This window comes from Taudactylus pleione, unplaced genomic scaffold (genome assembly GCF_031769625.1).
Source record: "Taudactylus pleione unplaced genomic scaffold, aTauple2 ptg000251l, whole genome shotgun sequence".
Classification (NCBI taxonomy): Eukaryota; Metazoa; Chordata; class Amphibia; order Anura; family Myobatrachidae; genus Taudactylus; species Taudactylus pleione.
Genome location: NW_028284653.1, coordinates 1,957,501 through 1,983,667, shown reverse-complemented (window position 1 = coordinate 1,983,667; position 26,167 = coordinate 1,957,501). Strand labels below are relative to the sequence as shown.

The window sequence follows — 26,167 nt, the reverse complement described above, 5'->3', positions numbered from 1 at the left end:
AATCTGTCAATAGTGGTTTGGCAAAATCTGTGTGTAGAACCCCCTTGGGAAACTATCCTGTGTTTGCTTCTGTTATGCCAAATGCAGTTCATAGTGTTAGCAGGAAATAAGTTGATCTCACATTAAAATTAAAAACCTTTATTTAATGATTATTTACAGAGTTCATACTTGGCTACAAAGAATCCTTCTGAATGGATGTGTTTTTAGTGTATATCTACATATTTTACAGGAAAAGGGCTTACAATTAATTAGCTGTACCCTCTATTTTTTGAACATGATGCCATGTCTGACGCTACACTCTCTTGTCCAAGGGGGAAAAAAAAGATCCCGGAGTTGCATCCTGAACCGTCTACTATTTTTGTACTTTTGTCTTGAGAGTAAAATTGTATTGGCATTTGTTTTTTAAGACCGAGATCACTTTTATTCCAACAATAACTTAAAAGGGTGCGTGATTTAAAAAAAAAAAATTTTTGTATTATTACATTCATTCAATGACTTCTGAGCCTGAACTATAGCAAAAAAATTGGCTGGCTTTGCATGGGCATGGCATATCCGCAATGTGCTTCTACAGGTAGAGTTCAGTTTTAAAAATTATTTTGTCAGGTTAACTATCTTTATTGTTTGCACATTCTTTGTGACTTGGAGGCTTTAGAATAATTTCTGAATGATATTAATAATAGCACTTTAGTACTGTAGAGATATCTCAGAAAATTACTGCTTTCCACATGATTTTTAGAAAAAGTGCCAGCATTTGCATCACATTGAGACATTGTGTCAATGACAACCACACTGCAGTGGAACATTAGCCATGCTGCTGTGTGAGCTAACACAGAATTACTGTATGTAGCTTAACTTATTTATTGCCTAGTAGATAGCTTGCAGTCTAGCACTATTTAGCCTGACATATATGTCCTGATATACATGTCCTGATGATGAGACATTAAAGTCTTGAAACGTTGCCTTATTTTCTAAACCAGCTGGGTAGTGGTCCTATACTTCTGAGTGCCGCCTCCATTGCTTCTTCTCTCTCTCTCTCTCTCTCTCTCTCTCTCTCTATCTATACATATATATATATATATATATATATATATAAAGAATTTGAACTATTTTGCTGTGTACAAAAGACTTATTTTGTAAATGTATCTTTTCTGAGACAAAATGCAGCTTTTTTATTTTTTTTATTCTGTGCAACTTTTTTCTTTTTAAAAAAATTAACATTGAACTGGAAGCCTCAGTCCACTGTGAGGGTGAAAATCAGCAGAGCCAGATGTATGCAGGTCTGCCTGGCAAAGCGGCAAGACTCCCCTTACCCACTACAAGACAGCATTGCCAGGGAGCTGAGGGTCAGTCCGCTGGCCTGCTGTTTTTTTATTAGTGAATTGTGGAGATAAGAAATCTTTGTTATTCCGCATCTTCATAAATAAGCCCATAAGAGTGAAATAAAAATGTATTATCTTATGGAAAAAACAAAGCACACAAAAGCTCTTATTGTATAAACAATAACTTACATTTTTATTCAATATCATTCCCCACCAGTAGTATAGTTTTATGCAGTAATGCTTTACTGTACATAATCAGAGATGAATATTAACAATGTGCCCAGCATAAAATTATTATTCAATCACTATTCAGTCTTCACTACCTGGAATAATATTTAAATATTCTTGGTTTATAAAGTCCAACATTCCTCCGAGTGCTGTATGATAATGAAGGTAAAGCAAATATACATCTTTTCATAATACAGTAACTTTAATACAGAAAGCTGTAAAATAAAGCTGAAAAATAGCACAACACAGTATAAGCACCATAATTTCTCTATTTATGGCATCATATGACTTTATTGACACTTATTTTACCATTATGCAAATAATAGCATGGTAAAACTGCATATTGTGAGTCAGATATTTACATGGATCAGCATTCCTTATATATAACTCTCCTATTGTAATTGTGTCTGCACCCATATGTTTCTAAAATAATATTTTCAATAAGTGCACAAGATACTAAAATTATCCACAATACTCTTGGTACTCTTCGTTTAATAGACAGTTACCTGGTACAGAGTGAAGTTGATCCTCAGTAGCACAGTGCTCAACAATTGTGTCTGTACCCATATCTTTCTAAAATAGGATTTTCATTAAGTGCACAAGATACTAAAATTATCCACAATACTCTTGGTACTCTTCGTTTAATAGACAGTTACCTGGTACAGAGTGAAGTTGATCCTCAGTAGCACAGTGCTCAACAGGATGGTTCTCCCACTCCCCCTTTTTTATATATATATTTTACTTTCTTATTTCTTTTCTTTCTATTTCTTTTCTTTTTTGTGCTCTAGTCTATAAGTTTTTTTTTTATAAATGTCTTTGTTTTGTTATTATTATATAAAATTTTGTTGACAATTTATTGTGCTGTACTAGCTATTTATATGGTATGATGTATTGTTTGTACTATGCTGCTTATGCTTTGCGCTTGAATCTTTACTATACTGTATTTTACGTCAACTATTCTAAATAAAGAAATTTAAAAAAAATGTAAATGATATTATTAGAAGTCACAGAGGACTCCTGTGAACAATACAATGCAGATCATGGATAATCTGAGGTGACTTCCTGAAGGGATGTAGTCAGAGCTGTAACTAGACTTTTTGGTACTGTGCCAGAAAGAGCATTGGCGCCCCCCCTGGTTTTAAAATAGGGAGATAACCCCAAAAGGGGCCATGGCCTCATGGGGAAGGGCCAGGGAAGAGATAGGGGAGGCCAGGAGATGCTGGGGATAAAATAAGAGGAAGCTACAAGTGAGAATGACAATAAACAGAAAATGGACAGGCCCAAACAGTGCCCCCTGCCCTGCGGTGCCCTGTGCCATGGCAAAGGTCACACTACCCTAGTTACGGCCCTGGATGTAGTTATGAGACCGGCGGCCACATGACCGCCTGTATTATGCAATAGTGGGGGGTACACAGTATAGTATTTACAGGAGTTTTTACAGAAAAACATCTCATGCATAAATTACTGTAATGTGTCAACGCTATATGATGTCTTCACGATGTCAGTGGTATCATGGGAACCACAGGACCCCTTTCATCTGCTGCAGAACCGTCTGCTCCTGGGTTGTTTTTGGCCATTTATTTTCTAGTTGCTGCAATCATTTCTATTAAGAATTTTAATTTTTAGCACCTATTAATTAACAGATCCCAAATTGCTGCAAGTGGATAATAAAATGAATAATGGTAGCACTGTGCACTAGGTGAAATATGTCATGTTGGAAAGTACAGTACATAGCTATTGTTTTCTTATTATCAGAAAGGCATTCTTAGTCTTCCTGTGCACATATTATTAACTGGTCTGAAATGTATTCAGGATTTGCGGGTATTTTCTGAAGCTTATATTTAGAGTAATTGTTCTCATTCTTTCCCGTAGATATGCTGCCTCAATAAAGGATGGCTCCCAGTATTTTATTCTGCTGATTGTTACAGATGGAGTTATATCTGACATGGCTCAGACAAAGGAGGCAATAGTCAATGTAAGTGAACTGCTTTTCATGCAGCCTTGGCAGTTTCCCAAGTTTGAATGCACCTGCAATGTCATCTGGATTTGTGTGCTTTCAGCCTTTAGATTGCACAGTCACATACGGTTTTAACATTTTTCACTCTGTGTAATCACCTGAATGAAGGAAGCAATCTGCAAGCATAGGCAAATGCAGAGGGGGCGGGGGGGGGGGGGGTTCCGTTTGCCCGGAAACTCCCCTCCCCAGCACACACCACGACTACAATAGTTATATAATACAATGTTACTAGTGCTGCATGTTCTTCTCAGTATCACAAATGAAATGATTAGCACCTGCGGATCTTTTAAAATGTGTCAGCTAGTAATAAATATACCTGTGCACCAACTAGGACATGTGGAAAACATGTGCTGTTAGGGGTGCACAGCTGTAGACCATCATTAGGGTTACTTATTAATACTGTATAATAATACACTATCCAGTACATAATGAGACCAATATGTACATATATATGTCCAGGGCAGTGCTAGGTTCTTCTGCCGCTCCCCCAGACGCCCAGACTTGCTCCAATGCTCTGGAATGATGCCCACATCTGAAGAAAAACATTCTGCTCAGACAGGATGGACCTACTGCCGCATCTAATGGCTTACTGTGATCACTGGTCCTGTATATGCTGGAATTATGACACACAATACACTATGTATGATACATATAATGGGTTACTGTGATCACTGGTCCTGTATATGCTGGAATTATGACACACAATACACTATGTATGACACATATAATGGGTTACTATGATCACTGGTCCTGTATATGCTGGAATTATGACACACAATACACTATGTATGACATATATAATGGCTTACTATGATCGCTGGTCCTGTATATGCTGGAATTATGACACACAATACACTATGTATGACACATATAATGGGTTACTGTGATCGCTGGTCCTGTATATGCTGGAATTATGACACACAATACACTATGTATGACACATATAATGGGTTACTGTGATCACTGGTCCTGTATATGCTGTAATAATGACACACAATACACTATGTATGACACATAATTGGTTACTGTGATCACTGGTCCTGTATATGCTGGAATTATGACACACAATACACTATGTATGACACATATAATGGGTTACTGTGATCTCTGGTCCTGTATATGCTGGAATTATGACACACAATACACTATGTATGACACATATAATGGGTTACTGTGATCACTGGTCCTGTATATGCTGGAATTATGACACACAATACACTATGTATGACACATATAAAGGGTTACTGTGATCGCTGGTCCTGTATATGCTGGAATTATGACACACAATACACTATGTATGACACATATAATGGGTTACTGTGATCACTGGTCCTGTATATGCTGTAATAATGACACACAATACACTATGTATGACACATAATTGGTTACTGTGATCACTGGTCCTGTATATGCTGGAATTATGACACACAATACACTATGTATGACACATATAATGGGTTACTGTGATCTCTGGTCCTGTATATGCTGGAATTATGACACACAATACACTATGTATGACACATATAATGGGTTACTGTGATCACTGGTCCTGTATATGCTGGAATTATGACACACAATACACTATGTATGACACATATAATGGGTTACTGTGATCAATGGTCCTGTATATGCTGGAATTATGCAACACAATATAATTTGTATGATGCATATTAAAAGCTGGATAAGTGCTAATTATACCCTCTTCATGGACTGGCCACACTCGCTCTAAAATCAAGCATTTGGAAACCCCCCTCTAGAAATCCTGTGTTTGCCACTGGCAAGTCCCATTTTAAATCATTACAATAAGCATATGCATCATTAAAGGAGTACAATATGCTGTGTAACTTATTATAATGACATATATAACAGCAACTATTACTGTTAATAGAGAATTTAAAATGTTATATGGCCAGCACCATGAAACACATTGATGCCAGATGATCTGAGCAATAGAGGCATCAATGTGTTTCATGGTGCTGGCCATATAACAACATTTTAAATTCTCTATTAACAGTAATAGTTGCTGTTATATAATGCTGTAATGCATTATTTGTGTGATTTGATAAGGCTTTCTACTACTTGTATTTGTATCCTATATTTGCAATGGACTGGTTATCAGCAGTGTTCAAAATAAAGGCAACAAGTTATATATACTATATAGGAAGCCGGTACTTCAACTTCGCTGATATTTTTGAGTAAAGTAAGTAATTAGCATGATAAAATGGGCAGAATAATATATTTAACAAACTATCCAGTCTATCTATAGCTATTGCAGCTATCATGGTGAGCATATGGGTGATTGTTGGTGCATATAGGAAAGCACAGATTGTGTCAGCCTCACAGCACTGAGATCATGGGTTCCATTCCCACCACAGCCTTAACTGTGTGGAGTTTGTATATTCTCTCCATGCTTGCAGGGGTTTCCTCACATAGTCCAAAAATATACTGCTATGCTAATTGGCTCCTGATAAAAAAAAATGAGTGTATGTGTCAAGGAATATAGATTATAAGCTCCATGTCAGGGTTCAGCCTAGGATCGGCCTCTCTCAGCTCCTTGCCGGCTTCCCCTGACTTCCTTGCGGTCAGACGTCTGGTGCAGTGATGGATGTGGGGCTGAGTATTCTGCCTTAGGTGCTTTTTGCGAGCTTCCATGGTCGGCTGTGTGTGCTGGGGATCGGAGTTCCCATCATTGGCGCCGCCATGACAGTTCCTCTCATGTGACAGTACTCCTAACCTATGGTAGCATGATTTCAGTCAACTGATGCTGTGCTCCAGTAATCTGCTACCCCTGGGTATAAATCCACCTCCAGAACTCCAGGAAGATGCTGTTCAACTCCGTTATTCCAAGTGCCTGTGTTACTCCCACTGTTGCTTTGTGCTAAATCCTTCAGCGTGTTGCTTCAGCCTGCTCACAGTTTCCCAGTTTCCTGTATTAGCTTCCATGCTAAACCTTACTCTGAGACTTTAGCTTTCTAACAGTACTTCAGTGTTTCATGTCCCTTCCCTGTGTGTCTTTGTATATGTGCTGCTAATTCTATTGCAGCTTTCCTGTGGCTATTACCCTGTATCACTGAAGTGTCAGATTACCTACTGGTATTAATTAGCTCACAGCTGGACCCCCCAGCACATGTCTGTGTCAATCTGCTCTGTGTCTTGTCAGTGCAAATCTGCACTTGCAGTTAGCACTCTCCCAGTGTATGCCTATCTTCTCTATATGTCTTGTCTGTGCAATCTGCACCTGCATATATAATTATTCCCAGTATTTTGCCTTTGCCCAGTACCAGCATTTCCAGCTCTCCCAGTATTTTGCCTTTGCCCAGTACCAGCATTTCTAGCTCTCCCAGTATTTGGCCTTTGTCCAGTACCACATTTCTAGCATTCCCAATATATTCCTTGAGTCCACTCTACTCTTGTATGTGCAATCCCTAGTATATGTTGTGTTTTCCTGCATATTTAGCAAACTCCAGTACCTGCCTGTGTCCACATCTCCCTGAGCTGCTGAGCTAGTCAGCTCCTGGATTTCTTAGTGATTCTTAGTACTTTCTCAGTAATCTCATGCAAGCCGGTGATCAGGATTTCTAATTGTGTTCCAGTGTATCTCCAGTGTTCTAGCAATAACTTAACATAATATAGTTCCAGTCTTCTGCCATTCCCAGGTACCTGTCCAGAGGGCCGCGACCTGCTCACTTGGTGCAGCGGAAAACCAAATCCCAATTGGAGGGGTCACTGGAGAAAACCACCAAGTGAGTTAGACTCCGCGCCTCTGGGCAGGTCTAGCCAAACCTGGGTTCGGCCGCAAATAGGAGACCTAGCCACAGTCACTCCGATAGTCACCTGAACCCCCCGGCTCACCGTCCTCCACAGAGGATCACTTTCACCGGATTGTGACACTCCACTGGGGCAGGGACTAATGTCAATGGCCAAATATTCTCTGGAAAGCGCTGTGGACTACGTGTGCTCTATATGAATAAATAACTGGTCATAAATACTGTAAATAATATTTGGTAAGAGCTGTAGTGACAAAGACTGCTGAACTTGTTATCTCCATCTCCACTCCACTGGAGCTTTTCTTCACCCAGCATTTGTGTACCAGCAACAGCAAAACATTAGCTGAAATGAAATGAAATAACATTTCTTGTAGAAGAACTGGGAGTTCCTAACTCTAGCAGAGTTCCAATAACTCCTTGGAACTATATCTGATGCAATGAAGATATTATAGAGGCCAGCATTCTTTTGGGATTCTTTATTGCAATTTACCTTTTAATTTGGCAATTACCTGCATGTTGCTTGAAGGGTGTCTGGAAAGGCACCTTGCAGCCACTAGCGCTACTGTAGAGCCGCCCTGAGTATCCAAGGCACCCTGCAGCCTGTGTAGCTGCCCAAAGTGTCATGTCGACTTGTCACAGGTTTAGGGGTCAAGGCAGGCACAGGGCGTCCTAGAGCCCAGTTACGACACTGTATACATATACTGTGATTGCTCAGAAATAAAACTGAACTAATGACATATTATTAAAAAAAACTACATGGTGCAATGTTTGTGTAACCAAACTGGAATGAATCCATCCATATGTATATTTATAGCATAAAGTAATTTAATTGGATTTAGTGTTATCCATCTTTATTCCTATTTTTAATTCTAATAGGAGTTGAATGCATAACAATGGATAGGACTTACCAATATATGCTGCAATAACCCATGTAACCCCCGTTATAATAACTGTCTTCCATAACATTTTCTTGAGATGTTTTACACTAATTGTTTTGCTCTATGAATTATACTGTGCCTTTGCGGAAAGAAAGATCAACCTAAAATATTTATGGTTACATGTTTAAAAATAACTGTAACAAAGTAGGACTTTTGCTGTATGACCATGCATACTTTATTTGCAGTTGGGTGTAGAGGAGTCTGTTTCATAGAACAGTTATAGCCAAAAAATAGTGGCGCTTATAAATCATGTGTGGTCATTTCTGTATTGTGCAGACTATAAATTATATTTAATCGCATTAGTAATCTAGATTGCACATACTTCTAAATTGAATCAGTGGTTACAAGAAAATTACATAGTACTTTGCTAAAAGCATATAATTTGTGTCACTAATGCTCTCATCTAATATAAGTAGTCAACTCTTCGAATTTCAGGAACTCTGAGAACTTGCACTCCCTAAATTTTTTTCAAGGGACTTCTTTTTTTTTTATATAGCATACGGTGGGTTTTTTAATTTGTATGATGGAAATTTGCAGTAGGAAAGACTCTGCTTCATTACACATCAGCCGAAATCGTCCCTGTTTACTGCTGAAAATTTCAAGCTTTAAATGTATTTACATAATTATATAGTCAAGGCACTCCTTCCTTCATTACGAAGGAAAGCCATTTGCACAAAAATCTTACAATTACTTCATGTCTTATGGGAGAGAATTGAGTGCTGACATTTTCAGTACTGGTCATAGTGCTAGTTGGGAGTTTAGGCATCCACATATTGTGTATATCCTGCTATTTGGCCCAGTCACAAGACCACTTCATTTATAAGCAAGTTGTCCAAATTATCTGATCAAATCTACATGTACGTGGCTAGGTTTGGTTGTGCATTATTCTGTCATTTCTTTTGCTAGGAGCCTACCAGGTTGCCAGCTCATCACGTAATCGCTGACACATATTACAGTGGTGCCTACAAGTTTGTGAACCCTTCAGAATTTTTTATATTTCTGCTAAAATTTGGCCTAAAACTACCTCGGATTTTCACACAAGTCCTAAAAGTAGATAAAGAGAACCAAAGCAAACCAATAGACAACAAAAAAATTAGACATGCTCATTTTTTTTGAGAAAAATTATCTAATATCACATATATGTGACGAGTAAATGTAGGTGAACCTTTAGGCTTAGCAGATATTTTGAAGGAGAAATTAGTCAGGTATTTTCAATCTATGGGATAACAATCAGGTGTAAGTGGACAACCTGTCTTTTTAAAAGAACAGGGATCTATCAAAGTCTGATGTTCACAACACGTTTGTAGAAGTGTATCATGCTACGAACAACGGAGATTTCTGAGGAACTCAGAAGAATAGTTGTTGATGCTCATCAGGCTGGAAAAGGTTACAATCCCATCTCTAAAGATTTTAGACCCCACCAATCAACAGTCAGACAGATTGTGCACAAATGGAGGAAATTCCAGACCATTATTACCCTCCCAGGAGTGGTCGACCCACAAAGATCACACCAAGAGCAAGGCGTCTAATAGTTTGCAAGGTCACAAAGGAACCCAAGGCAACTATAGGCCTTTCTCACATTAGCTAATGTTAATGTCCATGAATCCACCATCAGAAGGACACTGAACAACAATGGTGTGCATGGCAGGATTGCAAGGAGAAAGCTGCTGCTCTCCAAAAAGAACATTTGCTTCCCATCTGCAGTCTGCTAAAGATCACCTGGACATGCCAGAAGACTATTGGAACAAAGTCCAAAATAGATCTTTTTGGTTTAAATGAGAAACGTTATGTTTGGAGAAAGGAGAACACTGCATACCAGCATAAAAACCCTCATACCATCTGTGAAACACGGTGGTGGTAGTATCATGGTTTGGGCCTGTTTTTCTGCATATGGCCCAGAAGGAATTGCCATCATTGATGGGACAATGAATTCTGAGTTCTACCAGAATATTCTAAAGGAAAATGTTAGGACATCTGTCCATGAGCTGCATCTCCAGAGAATGTGGGTCATGCAGCAAGACAACGACCCAAAGCTATTTAAAGTTTTGGAATGGCCAAGTCAAAATCCTGACCTTAATCCAATCGAAATGTTGTGGAAGGACCTGAAGCGAGCAGTTCAGGGGAGGAAACCTACCAACATAACAGAGTTGAAGCTGTTTTGTACGGAGGAATGGGGTAAAATTCTTCCAAGCCGATGTTCAGGACTAATCAACAATTACCAGAAATGTTTAGAAGCAGTTATTGCTGCACAAGGGGGTCATACCAGATACTAAAAGCAAAGGTTCATATACTTATGCCACTCACAGATATGTGATATTGGATCATTTTCCTCAATAAAAAATGAGCATGTCTAATTTTTTTGTCTCACTTGTTTGATTTGTTTCTCTTTATATACTTTTAGGACTTGTGTGAAACTCTGAGGTAGTTTTAGGCCAAATTTCAGCAGAAATATAGAAAATTCTGAAGGGTTCACAAACTTTCAAGCACCACTGTATACATGCTTTATGGCTGATCATATATAATTTACATATTGCCAGGATTTAATTAACCACAGAATAGTTTACATGTGTTCGTAATTAAAGTGATAAACTGGCAATCCAGGGTGCCTACTGTTTTATAAATAAAATCAATATATAGTATAAGGCAGTGGTTCCCAAACTGTGCGCTTCGGCACCCTGGGGTGTCTCGGGACACTTGCAGGGGTACCTGAGGTTGGTGGTCCAGCACCAAATCAAATTATTTATGGTCAATGTAATGTAAATACTGTATGTAGACAGCACAAGCCTGCCACCCACTACATACATGAACCTAAGGATGACAGATGAGTACAACTTACTTCACTTTACTACTACACTACATTTTTGGGGGAATTTCTCAATAACAAACGTTTGGCTTAGGGATGCCGTGAAAACAATTCGGATGCACTAGGGCACCGTAATTCAAAAAAGTTTGGGAACCACTGGTATAAGGTATATAGTAAGGCTTGATATAATATGCCTTTAATAAGGGACACATATTAATTACTGTACACAGGTTCTGTGGCTGATCACAACCAGGTAAAATGCCGACTTGAAGTGAGCCAGCCACACACAACCTGTGTAATTCATAGGTGTCCCTGATTAAAGGTATATTATAGCAACTATATGCATACTACTCTTTATTATACCTGGTATAGTTGCAGAATGTTCTTTAGATAAGATGTTGCTCAAGAGGTTGTAAGCGTACTGATTTGTACCATGTAAATCTGGCACTAGGGATGTTATTATACACAACAAGGGAAGGAATTTCCAAAGGATACACGGGTGCCTCTATGGATGGTGGGGGACACAAAAACAACTTCCCCCAACCCTCACTCCAGGGCCGTAACTAGGGTGGTGCAACATGTGCCGTGGAACAGGGCACCACAGGGCAGGGGGCACTGTTTGAGCCTGTCATTTTTTTGTTTATAATTAACCTCACTGGTAGCTTCCTTTTCTTTTATCCCCGGCATCTCCTGGCCACCCCTATCTCCTACCTGGCCAACTCCACCTCCATCTTGCTACCTCCCCAAGTACCTTCAGTCACATCCTCTTTTATTTAACACACATACGGCTGTCTTCCCCACAATTTCTGATGGCTGCCCTGAACACAAACACTGATTACTGATGCAGGTGTTACCGCATCTTATGTCCCTATTTGAAAAATGGGGGGGGGGAGGCAAAGCTCTTTCTGGCACAGGGCACCAAAAAGTCTAGTTCTGGCTCTGCCTCACTCCCACAGGGCTACTCTATGCTGGAAAATGCTGGAGCTCTTCCGAATGTGCCTGGACCTAAAGAAGTGTGGTAATGATTGAGAGTGTGACCCCATTACAGTGGTTTGTTCAATCATTTTCAATATAGTAGATAAGAGTCTTAAGCAAATATGAATTGAAGGGGACTCAAAGAGACCCAGCATTTTTCAGAGTTGGGCTAGTAGTTTCCAGGAACATTTTCTTGTGATTGATCTTTAAATTGTGAATGTATATAGTCTATACTGTCAAGTTTAAAGCAGTAATGAATATAATATTATTACAAGATTTTAAAGTTCTTTGTCTTTACAATGAATATTTAAAGAATGTGAGAGAGGATACATCCACCTAAAACTAAATATTTAGCTTTAGGAGGAATTAGATGAGGTATAGTAAAACACCAAAAATGTAATTCATCTGTGCTTTCCCATTACATCTAGTCCTACAATGGTTCTAGTGGCCCAAGCAGAAGATCCTCAGAAATCCCTTTTGAGCTGTTGATACCTGCCAACATTGCCTGAGGGTGGCAGTGTGACTGTGTCATATAGAACATGGCCTCATATCTGTGTTTTTACTATAAAAATGCTAATTGAATTAAATCTGGCCACACAGCTAAACTACATTTCATTATTTAACATATTTCTTCTTACCCCCATCCAAAACTAAATTCTTTGTGTTGGGCTATCAACAAAACAAAATAAACACTATTCATAGTGGAACCTTCAAAAATAGCTTACATAGCACCTGACAGCTTGTCACTCCTGGATGTGCTCTCACACCCTGATATACGCACACATTGGTGTGCGTTGTGATTCAAGGATGAAAGCTAAATTTGTTCAACCACCCAAGGCATGCGTATTTTAGAGCGTGACCACACACCCATGAGTGGTACATCTATCTTACTGTATAAAATGGCCCCTGTTGTGACAAAATAGTTGTATGTGGAGAATGATGTATGGGGAAACAGATACAGAATATGTAATACAAATAGTTCAGAATAGACTTTTTAATTAGAATTATTTTTAATGAATAAACATTTAACTTGATAATAGCTGAACATTAATGACTACTGTCACTGTAAGATTGACTCATTTTGGAAAGAAAACAATGTTGAACAGTGAATTGCACTGGCAGGAAGTGCTTAATGCTGCTTCAGGGTTAAGGCTGGCATGTACAGTATAGTCACTGTTTGCTGTACTGGATTCTGAAGTGGCTTCTCAGTTACAGTAAGTCTTGTTTAAGTTCTTTGGTGAGGACTGAAGTCAGGTCCTTTGAAATATGTAGTAAATTTGACATTTCTTGAAATTTTTCTGTCAGAAAAGTGTATTTCTGTCAGTTAAGCAGTGATGTGCTGCTTTTCTGTGAGCAGTGTCTCTGTGAGAGATGTTATTGTTTACACTTTTGTATTGATACAGCTGTGGCTTTGTGATGGGTCTCAGATAATAGTACGAAGTAGATCAGACATGAGGTGTGCGGTTGTTGGGAAATAATACACGGTCATGTGATCTAGTGTGTCCAATCATGCTGGTATTATCTCAATAGACCACACCATTGTATATATATATAATTATTATTATCATCAAATGTAGAATGTATTCTGTGTTTTTGATTGGCTTATTCCTCTTCAGCATGAACCTAATAATAACAAAAATTTCTGTACAAAATAGCCATCTAACGTGCAATAAAACATATCTTCTCAATGATAGACCTGTCAAATAAAGAATGTATTAATGGTGATATTCCATGGGACTATTGCCTTTCATATCCGGTGTCCTAATTTACTGGAGTCAACTAGAATTATTCATTTATTCTTAATGACTGTTATCACTTTCTGCCTAAAGGGAACCATTTTTGACATTACTGGAGAAAATAATTTCCTACCTATCCCCATGGTTTATACATAGTACATTTATCTCCCACTGTAGTATGTCATTACTATGTTCCTTTAATTTCATTTGTTTAAAATATCTATCTTATTTTGTACTTGAACAAATTTTTTATTTATTTTTTAAAGGCTTCAAAACATCCAATGTCAATTATTATTGTAGGCGTGGGACCTGCAGAATTTGATGGTGAGTGGTTTATTTATTGAGTCAATGTACTGTGCAGCTTATATATGTTAGGCTTGTCAAATATTGCTTAGATATGCTGCAACAATTTTTATCTTATATTAATATATCAGTGCTTTATAATTTATTAGATATATATAATATTGATTGTGCATGCTGTTAACATAGGTTAGTTCCTGCTATTGTCAATGAAAATAAATACCCAGCATCCTCCTTGTTCCTTGTCTGGCAATGACCATAAAGAATTATCTCACTCCTGCCAAGACTGTTAATTTACTGTCTGTAATTCAATATGCCTTATTTGCTAAATGGCATAGAACATATTTTTTCTCTGAAAACAATTCAAGTAAATGAGCAGTTCTACTTTAGGGCTTTGTATTAAGGAAGTGAGAAATGTAAAACTGCAATAAAACAAAAGACATGCTTACAGGTGAGATATATAAAAATGAATGTCAGCTCCATGAGATAAGTTACATGAATATTTCTTTTGATAATTAATATTAGTCAAAAAAAGAGTGTGTTAGACCAGATGGAGTAATACAGCTAAAAAGGTAACTGGTTATATTTTGCCTCCAGAGGGAACCTTATAAGCTGGATATAGGTATAACTTCTTCCAATAGTTCACTTTCTTTTTTTTTTGAGTGGAATGGATGCCACCTATGTTCCCACTGATAGATCTTTTTGTTCTCAAGGTGCCACCTTACTACTTAGCACTATACACAGACAGGTATCCAAGTCATTCCAAGACCGTGCCCCATGACCTCAAAGCCATAGGCACAAGCAGTATAATCCATGGATATTTAAATTTTTGTTGAACCTATTTAAACATTTCAGTAGTTTGTTTTGGAATGGGCATGTAATGCCGACTGTCTGGATTCCTCCTGTCAGAATACCGACAGCAGCATCCCGATGGTTGGTATCCCGCTAGGGGTTGGGTAAGTATACTTACCCTCCATCCTTCCCCTCCTAACCCTAACCCTCCCTTCATGTTGCTAAACCTAACCCTCCCAGTTAGTGCCTAAACCTAACCCCCCCCTTTGTGCCTAAACCTAACCCTCCACCCTTAGTGCCTAACCCCCCAGTGGTGCCTAACCCTCCCCCCTAGGGGTGCCTAACCCCAACCTCCCCCCAAAAAAACCTTTATTTTATCCCCGCTACACTCCCTAAACCTTACCCCCCCCGCACGCGGCTAATGCTAAGGGCGCCCCATGCTTTGATTCGTTTGGTCTGGCATTCCGGCATTGAGATTAAGATAGGCGTCGGTATTTCGATTCCTATCTTAAGTCGCTTGTCAGGATTTCAGTGTAGGTATTGAGACCGGCGGCATTGCGTCCATAACTACATCCCGCTTGTTTTTAATGTGTTGTACTCTGTTTCTAATTACAAGCATGCCTGTTAATTTTCGTTATTATAATTTCTGATTTACACATAAATAAACTATTTTCTTTAATTTAAAGCAATGATAGAATTGGATGGAGATGAGATCAGAGTTTCATCAAGAGGACGTTACGCAGAACGGGACATTGTACAGGTAACACAATATTTGGATAATTATTAAGAATACCTATGCTTTGTACACTGAGTGAATTGCTGATTGAAACAAATGCTGTGAGATGTTTAACATGTTTTTATTTTGTTAAAAGGTAGCACATTATTCCTTCAATACACAGCAATGAGACTCAAAGCTTATTCCAAGACTTAAACTAGGTTAATAATATTTAGTTTAACAGTAAATGTAATGATTTTTCTTGTAAATAAGGATTTAATAAAAATTGTAATAATGTTACATTAACATATAAATTGAAACCAAGCACATTACAGGTTAAATTAATAACAACCAACAGTGCTCTTTAAATTTTCTGGAGAGACTGTTTGTGAACATGTCCTTATACAGATGTGTCCTCAGCACTGTAACTGGTTGTTACGTTGTCCTGTGCCGACCAAGCCGCCCTGTACCGGCTATGCCACTTGATGTCATGCTGAGGGGACAGTGCCAACCAGCGCCCGGGAAAACTGCAGTGCCCTAAGCATCATCAGGATGAGGGGCTATATAGGTAGCGGTGTCCATGTCTACAGTGTTCAGAGTACGCTTTGGGCGACACTGCAGCATCGATTCCGGTTGCAAGGTGCTGTTCCAAGCACCCTGCTAGCCAGATGAAGGGACCATGGAGCAGCGATGGTGCCGTCCACACGGGCCTGCACTCTGTGCGGAACACCATCACACACCCCTAGTTATGGCCCTGTGTGCTATCATAGCCTTCACTCAAATCATGATATTTGGCCCCATGAACTTTGCAATGTAAATATACATATGATTCCTGTGACTAAAGTATCAAAACTACAGTAAACTACAAGGCTGCTCGGGCTGGCATTACTTGTACTTCTGTGTGCGACTAATTCACAGATGTGAGTTGAAAATAGTCTCTGATACAGTACCAATGGCTGCACCATTCCTATTGCCACATTTCATTATTCTTAATATGCTACTTTTATAAACATTTAGTCCAGTTCCTGGGAGACAAAAGTAGTAGCTTAGCATTTCTGGTACACTGTGAGTGACTTTGAATATGGCTATGATGAGACTAAGATGCATTTTTTATGAAAAAATATACAACACTATCATCTATGTTGTTGCAAGCATTTCGGACCATAGGTGTATGAGGACACATCTGTATTGTAATTAATACATTAGCTGATCTTTAATTATTGTTCCAGAGCAGTGAAAATGCAAAGGATACTTTTTTCATGACATATAGTGTATGTGTAATTTTTACACAAGTTTTCCCATGTGTAAATATAGATATAGATTCAAAGTTAACAGTACATTTTGATTTAGAACATTAATTTGTCAGAGGTGCAAAAATTAGCTTCATCTGGTGCAGGGTGCATTGGGACTCTTCCCTAAAACACAAATGGGATTATTTGTAGCCCGTCTGATTTCATCTATGCATAATTAACAACACATTAATTGAAAGAGATGTTGTGTTATGATGATTATGAATTTAATTTCATTAATTAATATGAGACCTTCCAAAATCCTGACTATTTGCAAAAATTATTAAATCATTTATTTGTAATTTCTGTATGTCCTCTCTCTTAAATTTACAGTTTATATTCATGATTTATCCACTAAAATGTCTTTGATTATCATTAATTTCCTTAGTTATGTTTCTGTACTTCTGATAATTTGTGAGATTGCAATGGTATGAAACATGTGGAGAGTGTAGCTGGTCACACATCAGATCAACTTTCCTCCAACCATCCAACTTGTCTGTCCAACTAAAACACATCTAACCAACGTTTCAACCAAACAACCAACTTTTCCATCAGACCAGCCAACTTTTGTCCAACTTCTTATGTCACAGAAGTAGGCGGAGAGTGCCGGCCTACTTCTGCATGATTTGAATAAATATTTGTTTGGGTTTTTTTTAATTGTTCAATAAAAGTGGGGTATTTTATAATTTTTTTTATTTTATTGACCATGAAAGACAAACGGTCCTATTTATCAAGCCCTTTTTTTATAAAATTATGCAGAAACAGTAGTTTCTGCATAATTTTATGTATTGCTACTATATACTAATAGCCTAATGCAGGAGAAATTTCCTGCAAAGGCTCAATGATGCTGCAGATTGCAGTCCCCATTTTTATCAATGGGGACGACGAGTTGACTCCAATGTACCAAACTTTCTGGAGTTTGGCTCCTTTAGTTTACGCCACCCTCAGATGGCCGGATGTAGTGGAGGGTGGGATGGGGCGGAGCCAGAGACTGAGGTGACCCAGCTAATTGACTAGTGTGTGTGTGTGTGCAAATATATATATATATATATGTATAGAGAGAGAGAGAGAGAAATCAGGCGGCACTCTGCAGACTTTTCAATAACGTTAATAGTCCTTTATTGGAATAAAGGACTATTAACGTTATTGAAAAGTCTGCAGAGTGCCGCCTGATTTCTCTGCATACATTGGTGTGTGCTGTCACCCAAAGAGGGCACCACAGCACATGAATAAGGTTACAAGTACGGAGTGTCGGGCATCATTCTGACATATATATATATATATATATATATATATATATATAATCCAACAATTATCCGGCATTCAAGGTACGTAATGGAACCACTTTACGTGTTCCGGTGCCTTCCTGAGGGGAAAAATACCCCCACAATATACAAAACACAGAAGGCAGCAGATAACGGTGCAAAACAATGCAGTGTCAATCCCGTGATGATGTGTCTACTGGGGCCGTGAGTGCTTCTGTGACCAGAAGCATACTGACCTGAACAAGAGATGGCGTGCGGGTGGAGACAGAGCATCTAGGGGGTGAGTTATTTAAGTGTGATTGTTTGTCGTATACACTTGTTTTTGCATCCTGATTAAGAGGTATGTTACCCCGAAAAGTTGATGATTTATTAAGCCACTGCATCGTTTGGCACCATTCATAGGCTGAGTGCCACCTTCTGTGTTTTGTATATGTGTATATATATATATATATATATGTGTGTGTGTGTGTGTGTGTGTGTACACAAAATGTTTTGATGCACGATGGTGCGCCCCCTTTATTTTATTTGGTTCTAGACTATTTAGATAAACAGCCATGGCCAAAAGTTTTGAGAATGACACAAGTATTGGTTTTCACAAAGTTTGCTTCTTCTGTGTTTTTAGACCTTTTTGTCAGATGTTACTATGGTATACTGAGGTAAAATTACAAACATTTCATAAGTGTCAAAGGCTTTCATTGACAATTACATTAAGTTTATGCAAAGAGTCAATATTTGCAGTGTTAACCCTTCTTTTTCAAGACCTCTGCAATTCACCCTGGCATGCTGTCAATCAACTGCTGGGCCACATACTGACTGATGGCCGTCGATTCTTGCCTAATCAATGCTTGGAATTTCTCAGAATTTGTGGGTTTTTGTTTGTCCACCGGCCTCTTGAGGATTGACCACAGCTCAATGGGATTAAGGTCTGGGGAGTTTCCTGGCCATGGACCCAAAATTTCGAAGTATTGTTCCTCGAGCCACTTAGTTATCACTTTTGCCTTATGGCAAGGTGCTCCATCATGCTGAAAAAGGCATTGTTTGTCGCCAAACTGTTGGATGGTTGGGAGAAGTTGCTCTTGGAGGATGATTTGGTACCATTCTTTATTCATGGCTGTGTTCTTAGGCAAAATTAAGAGAGTGAGCCCACTCCCTTGGCTTAGAAGCAACCCCACACATGAATGGTCTCAGGATGCTTTACTGTTGGCATGACACAGGACTGATGGTAGCGCTCACCTTTCCTTCTATGGACAAGCGTTTTTCCAGATGCCCCAGACAATCTGAAAGGGGATTCATCAGAGAAAATAACTTTACCCCAGTCCTCAGCAGTCCAATCCCTGTACCTTTTTCAAGAATATCAGCTTGTCCCTGATGTTTTTCCTGGAGAGAAGTGGCTTCTTTGCTGCCCTTCTTGACACCTGGCCATCCTCCAAAAGTCTTCGCCTCACTGTGCGTGAAGATGCACTCCCACTTGCCTGCTGCCATTCCTGAGCAAGCTCTGCACTGGTGGTGCCCCGATGCCGAAGCTGAATAAACTTTAGGAGACTGTCCTGGCGCTTGCTAGATGTTCTTGGGCACCCTGAAACCGCCTTCTCAACTATTGAACCTCTCTTCTTGATGATCCGATAAATGTTTGATTTAGGTGCAATCTTACTAGCAGCAATATCCTTCCCTGTGAAGCCCTTTTTGTGCAAAACAATGATGACTGCATGTGTTTCCTTGCAGGTAACCATGGTTAACAGAGGAATAACAATGATTTCAAGCTCCATCCTCCTTTTAAAGCTTCCATTCTGTTATTCTAACTCAGTCAGCATGACAGCGTGATCTCCAGCCTTGTCCTCGTCAACGCTCTCACCTGTGTTAACGAAAGAATCACTAACATGTCAGCTGGTCCTTTTGTGGCAGGGCTGAAATGCAGTGGAAATGTTTTTGGGAATAAAGGCCTGATTCAAACCCGCTCGCAAGCGGGTCAATGGTGACCCAGTGCGCATGCGCACGACGGTGCCAGCTCCGTCGTGCACATGCGCGAGACCAGGATAGCGACGGGCAATCCGTCGCTCCGGGTCTCGTACCAAAGGGGGCGTGCTGTCGATGTTGAGTGACAGCACGCCCCCTTTGGTGGGCGGGCCAGGGGAGTGGCTGCCCAAACGGAGGCGTTCCCATGTGAACGCCTCCGTTTGGAGGCGGCCCACTGACATCACAAGTGATGTCAGTGGGAGAGATTTCGGCTCTGTGAGAGCTGAAATCTCTCTGGTGCTTACGGCAACGAGACCCTACCACAAGGGTCTCGTCGCAAGCCCGATGGTCGCGATGGTCTTGACCATCGCGGCCATCTTCCTGGCCGCTCACCACAGCTGTGTGAGTGGCCAGGAGGCCGCTCTAAAAAACAAGAAGGCCGGCCCTGATTCAGAGCGAGCACTCTGTCAGAACATCCGGCTCTGAATCAGGGCCTAAGTTCATTGTCATGGCAAAGAGGGACTTTGCAATTAATTGAAATTCATCTGATCACTCTTCATGTCATTCTGGAGTATATGCAAATTGCCATCATAAAAACTGAAGCAGCAAGCTTTGTGAAAACCAATACTTGTGCCATTCTCAAACTTTTGGCCATTGCTGTGTATGTATGTGTGTGTGTGTGTGTGTGTGTGTGTGTATATACATACACATATATATATATATATACACACATACTGCAGCAATGCCACCTGAGAGAGCGATTCAACAGGAGGGTCCCCCCAACCACACGCCAAATATAGGGCTGTGTGGGAATTGGGAAGACAGTCCCGTTGTGGTAAGCTCCCGGGCTCAGGGACCCTCCTGTGTACAGTGCCAGTTGTACTGGGTGGGGGGTGCACGGTACACAGTGCCAGATTTGCTTAATTGGGGGAGGATGTGCACAGTGCCAGGTGTAGAAGGGGGGGTATGCCAAGTGCCAGCTGTAGAAGGGGGGATATGCACGGTGCAAGTTGCAGGGGGGCGGGTGCGCAGTGCCAGCTGTGCTGGGGAGGGCAGTGATAGCACAGGTGAGGAGACACTTGCAGTAAGAGGGAGGCTCGGTGGTGTTGTTCAGCTTGTACGGGGGGAGGGGATCGGAGGTGAGATGCCGCATGTACTGTAATTTAATGTACTGTTTTGAAGTATACTCTTTGTATGAACCCTTTTTGGTGCATTGCAAACAGATAAAAAATAATAATCCCCCCAGTTATTAGAATTGGTATTGGTATACATCATGGCTAATTTATCTGGGGTGTAATATATTCTGTAGTATATTTAATGTGCATTGCCTTTGATTAAAGTTAAAATTAAGATACAGCAGAGGCTATTTTTTCTGTAATAGTTTTCCAGTCATCATCTTTTGGTGGGTGACCTAGGGGCCCATTTATTATTGTAAATTTGAGGTATAATCCCCGAAAACACCCATTTTCAGGGGTTTACCTCAAATATTAAGTTTCCCCCAGATGTATTAAGGAGGGACCACAGTAGGTATCTCTGATACCTGATGCGATCCCACCATTCCCGCTGGCAGCCGTCTCCCCCATAGGTTTCTATGGGGGATGCGATGCTGTCATATTACCAATGTCTGAAATACGATGCATTCCCGATATTGGCCCCCTCAGCTAACGGCATCTGAAGATGGCATTAGCCGCTGTAGCCTATGGGCTACACATTGCTTTATTAGCTGGGAGACGGTTCCCCCGACAATGTCTGCCGGATGATACATCAGGGCACTATGATCGCATTTTGCAATGTGATCAGGGGTGTCCTGATCGCGTTGCAAATGCTGTCATTAATAAATGGGGGCCCTAGACCAGCATCTCCCTTCTCTCTTGTGCTGTTTTGGAGACCCAAAAGCAAGACTTTATATAGAACAGATACACTTCCATTTCTCTGCTTTGTATGTAAAGACAAAAGGCAGCTACAGTATATACTTCAAGGGTATGCTGATCTGGGAGGGGGGAGAGCCGCGATCGCGGGGTGTGGTGGTCCCAGGGTGTGGAGAGGAGTCGCTATTGAGGAGTCCGGTGGTCTGAGGGGGGGAGGGGAGAGGGTATGCCATGATCACAGATGTGCGGTAATCCGGGGGGGGGGTGTAAGGAAGGTCCTGCGATGGCGGATATGCGGGAGTCCTGGGGGGAGAGAGGAAGGTGCTGCGATAGCGGGTGTGCGGTAGGAGGGTGAGAAGGGGTGCCGGTTGGGCGTCGATTGCAATCGTGGGGGACTACAATTGCGGGGGTGAAGCTAGTGTGGCAGACAAGTAACTGAAGTTCAATTCAGCACCGCTGTAGGACTGATCCAGCTGCAGCACCGATCCTCACTCCCGCTGACAGGGATCCCAGACTGGCAGGTGCACGGTGAAGAAAACAGGACAATATTCTAAGCACACAATGACCTCCAAAATCCAAGTTTATCTTCAGAAAGAATAAATCTTTGAAAAACATATTAGCTCCAAGCCATTTAAAAACTGTATCAGTAAACAATCTTCAAATAAAGAATTATTATGGTTACAACCTAAACCTAAAGGATCCTATAAATGTGGGGTGTCTTAATTAGAAGCCATATTGGTTAGGGTATAGAAAAACCCCATTAGAAGTACAGATAATCAATCTTTGAAAAAGCTGTGGGACACACAGGGAAATGCGTCAGAAAGCATCTATACTGGACTTTACCTTGCATTGGGACTTTATCTTCACCACGGAACACCTGAACAAAGCCCCGAATTTCTTACTACCCACTGGATATAATATGGTGTTTTTTTGTCACTAACAACACACTCAGCAACTCCATCCACAAAGGTCCATCTCTACTAAGGGACTACCAGCGTGCAGGACATCTCTGCTAAAGACCCCTCTATTTTGGATCATAGTGGTAACTATACGAGAATGTGTCAAGATATTAATGTGACATCAACCAACCAATTACAGCACTTTAAAAGGCTTTACTAGGAACAAGTGTCTTCTACTTTTATTAAATGTCAATTGTCCCATATGCCTATCATATATTGATATTGTATTTATATTTATTCATGTGCAATATGTAATTTTTCTTTTACCAAGATATGAATACTATTCGTCATACTCATTAAATACTTACTGTCTAATCTATTCCATTCTGTATATGCATTTACTTGTTACGTTTTAGCGCTGTTTATACCCTTCTTAAGGTGCATGGTGAAGAAGTAGGCGGACACTGTCGGCCAGTGTCCACCTAATTATTGTTCTGTTGGGGGGACAGTTCCCCCTACACTAGAACGATAGTTGGTGAAAATCAAACATGTTTGATTTTCACAAACTAGTTAGAATGACCGTTTCTGGACGTTTTTCTGCGTGTGGGAGCAAATGGCTGATTATCGTTTACTCCCACACACTAGACGATTGTCATTCCAACCAGCCAACTAGTTAGCTGGTATGAATGATATCATCCTGGTGTGTGGCCAGCATAAGGGGTATATATTTACTAAAGTGTGGGTTTATCGAAGTGAAGTTCTTGCCCATTTCAACCAATCAGATTCTACTTATGATTTATCTAGCACCTTCTAGGAATTAATAGCTGGAATTTGATTGGTTGCTATGGGCAACATCTCTACTTCTATAAACCCACACTTATACAACCCCTAAGAGAGCACTCAGAGCTATGTTTATTTTAGAGTCATCCCACACACTCTTAATGAAGCATGTCAGTATTAGATACTGTAATTCAGTAGACTGAGACTAAAGTTGCTATAGCAATTTGAGACATATTGTGAGAATCTTAATCTTTCAGTAAGTATTAATTTCCAGAATATCACATTGGTGTCATTAGGCATGGTTCATTTAGAGAGGACCTAGCACAGGAAAGTGACATTTCTCTTTAATCTTCCTTTACTTTAGTTTGTACCTTTCCGAGACTACATTGACAGAACTGGAAACCACGTACTGAGCATGGCACGGCTAGCCAAGGATGTCTTAGCTGAGATTCCTGACCAATTTCTCTTGTACATGAGATCCAGAGGATTCAAGCCATTTCCTGCTCCACCTCCTTACACACCAAGTGGGCACTTACTACAGACTCAGATCTGACTAATATAAAGTACAGTTCTTCCAACTTTTTGTGAAATCTTGGAAGCTGCCAGTGCCAGGCCAGCTTTGAAGTGAGGTGCACTAAGACTGAGCCTTTAAAAGACCTGCTCATATGCATGAAAATGCGAATGCTTTTTTGGATCTAAAAAATTCTGTTTACAGACCAAAACTGTAATTATCGATATATGAAAAAATAGAAAGATTTTAAATACTCAGTAGGGAAAACAAAAAAAATACACAAAAACTGTTTCCTATCTGAGTCTTATTTTTGTGGCTGTTAATTTTTATTAGAACTGTTGGGGAAAGCACAAGTCACACTTTTGTTCCAAACCTTATTGTTCTCCCTGACCGAGATATTCTTATGTGGGAATGCAATTCCTTGGTGTCAATGTTTACATGTTACTAATTTTTAAATTTCAGTACTTTTGTAACAATTCTTAAAAAAAAGTTTTAAATTATATAAAATCCATTGTCTTCTAGCTGGCAATAAATATAGCTACATAAAGCAATATCCCTTTTAAGGATCTCTTACACAAACTTTAGGAGACATGGACAAGTGATTTCACATCTCTTGTAAAGAAAGAAAAACCTGAGCTTCAGCACTTGTTAACCAGTCTTCATATGAAAATGAAAATACAAATAAAAAATGGCTTAAAAAAATTAAGTACTTAACAAAGAAAAAAATTATTTTACCCTGAATAATTTATTGTCTAACAAATAATTTAATAAACCCTCTTTTCAAATTATCAAATTAAAATCACTGATAGTAACCTATCAAACAAAAAAAGAAAAGAAAATGTCAAACTATCAATATATCTGCTTGACTTTTTTTAAATTTAGATTTCTATTAAAAAAATCTTTTTATATTTTATTTTGTAATGCTTTAACGGGTGCATGGTGTCTTAATCTGTATGTCAAAGAGATGATAATGCAACATGTTGGGGTTTATTATTGGCACCTAATCACATTAATGTCATAGAGAACCACAGATGGAGAAAATAAGGATGTGTTGAGAAATCGGTCTTCCATTGCTCTATATGAGTAATGCTAATGCAGGACTTTAAGAGCGCCGAGGTGTAAAAAGAAATGTATGTCTGTGTAACTATACACAAAAACTATGTTTACTAAATTACCCAAATACATATATATATATATAAATATATATATATATATATATATATATATATATGCTTGTTCATATATAAAGATACAATGTTTTTGCATGTACAGTTTTTACAAATATTACACAGTTTTGTGCTATTTTGTGACAAATACAATACATTATTCTAGAACTAATTGCCTTAAATACACACCCAGTTCCTCAAAATGATTGTGAATTGCCTTTAAATGATGGAAGATATTCTATCTTTTTTTGTGTTGACCTTGTAACTGCTTTGTATTGTAATTTTATTTGCATAACAAATGCATACATATTTTGTCTATTTCTATGATGTACTGTTAAAACAAAATTTACTGTAATTACCCCTTTCTTTTGTAAGCATGGTAACATGTATTTTGCAGAGTTAAATTATATCTACAATTTTAGAGGATACAGTATATACTTATGTAATCTGATATCTTAATTTTTTTATTATATTAAGATAATTAAAACACTTACGAGGTTTCTTATTTAAGATGCTGAAAATTGGAGTGATTCAAATAAAATGACAAAATTGTGCAATTTGTTATATATATAATTACTAAATTAGCTCATGTGAAATTACTTTGATTGAGTTTATAAGTTTCAATGTCAATGAACCGTTCAATATTTTATTAAAATTAGACAGATTTAATGGGAACATGAATTGCATGTTAATATTTAAGCAGAATGTGCTTGTGGTGAATACATTTGCAAAGTTAATCAAGAGACACCATTGTTATTGTTTAATTAATATCTGGAATTGCAGTAGAAACATTTACACATCTTACAAAATTTTTCTTTCATATATCCAGTAAATTATACAGTAAAT

At 39.2% G+C, this 26,167-nt stretch overlaps 1 protein-coding gene across 1 annotated transcript in view; it reads left to right on the top strand.

Moving 5' to 3' along the window:
- The window catches only part of CPNE8 (copine 8), a 357,582-nt gene that overhangs the window by 329,869 nt on the left and 1,546 nt on the right, over nt 1-26,167 (top strand). The window contains exons 17-20 of the mRNA XM_088480178.1: nt 3,420-3,522; nt 14,050-14,107; nt 15,562-15,635; nt 24,009-26,167. The exon at nt 24,009-26,167 is cut by the window's right edge and continues 1,546 nt beyond it. Coding sequence (XP_088336304.1) covers nt 3,420-3,522; nt 14,050-14,107; nt 15,562-15,635; nt 24,009-24,197 — 424 coding nt within the window. The 3' untranslated portion in view covers nt 24,198-26,167. The remainder of the gene's footprint in view (nt 1-3,419; nt 3,523-14,049; nt 14,108-15,561; nt 15,636-24,008) is intronic.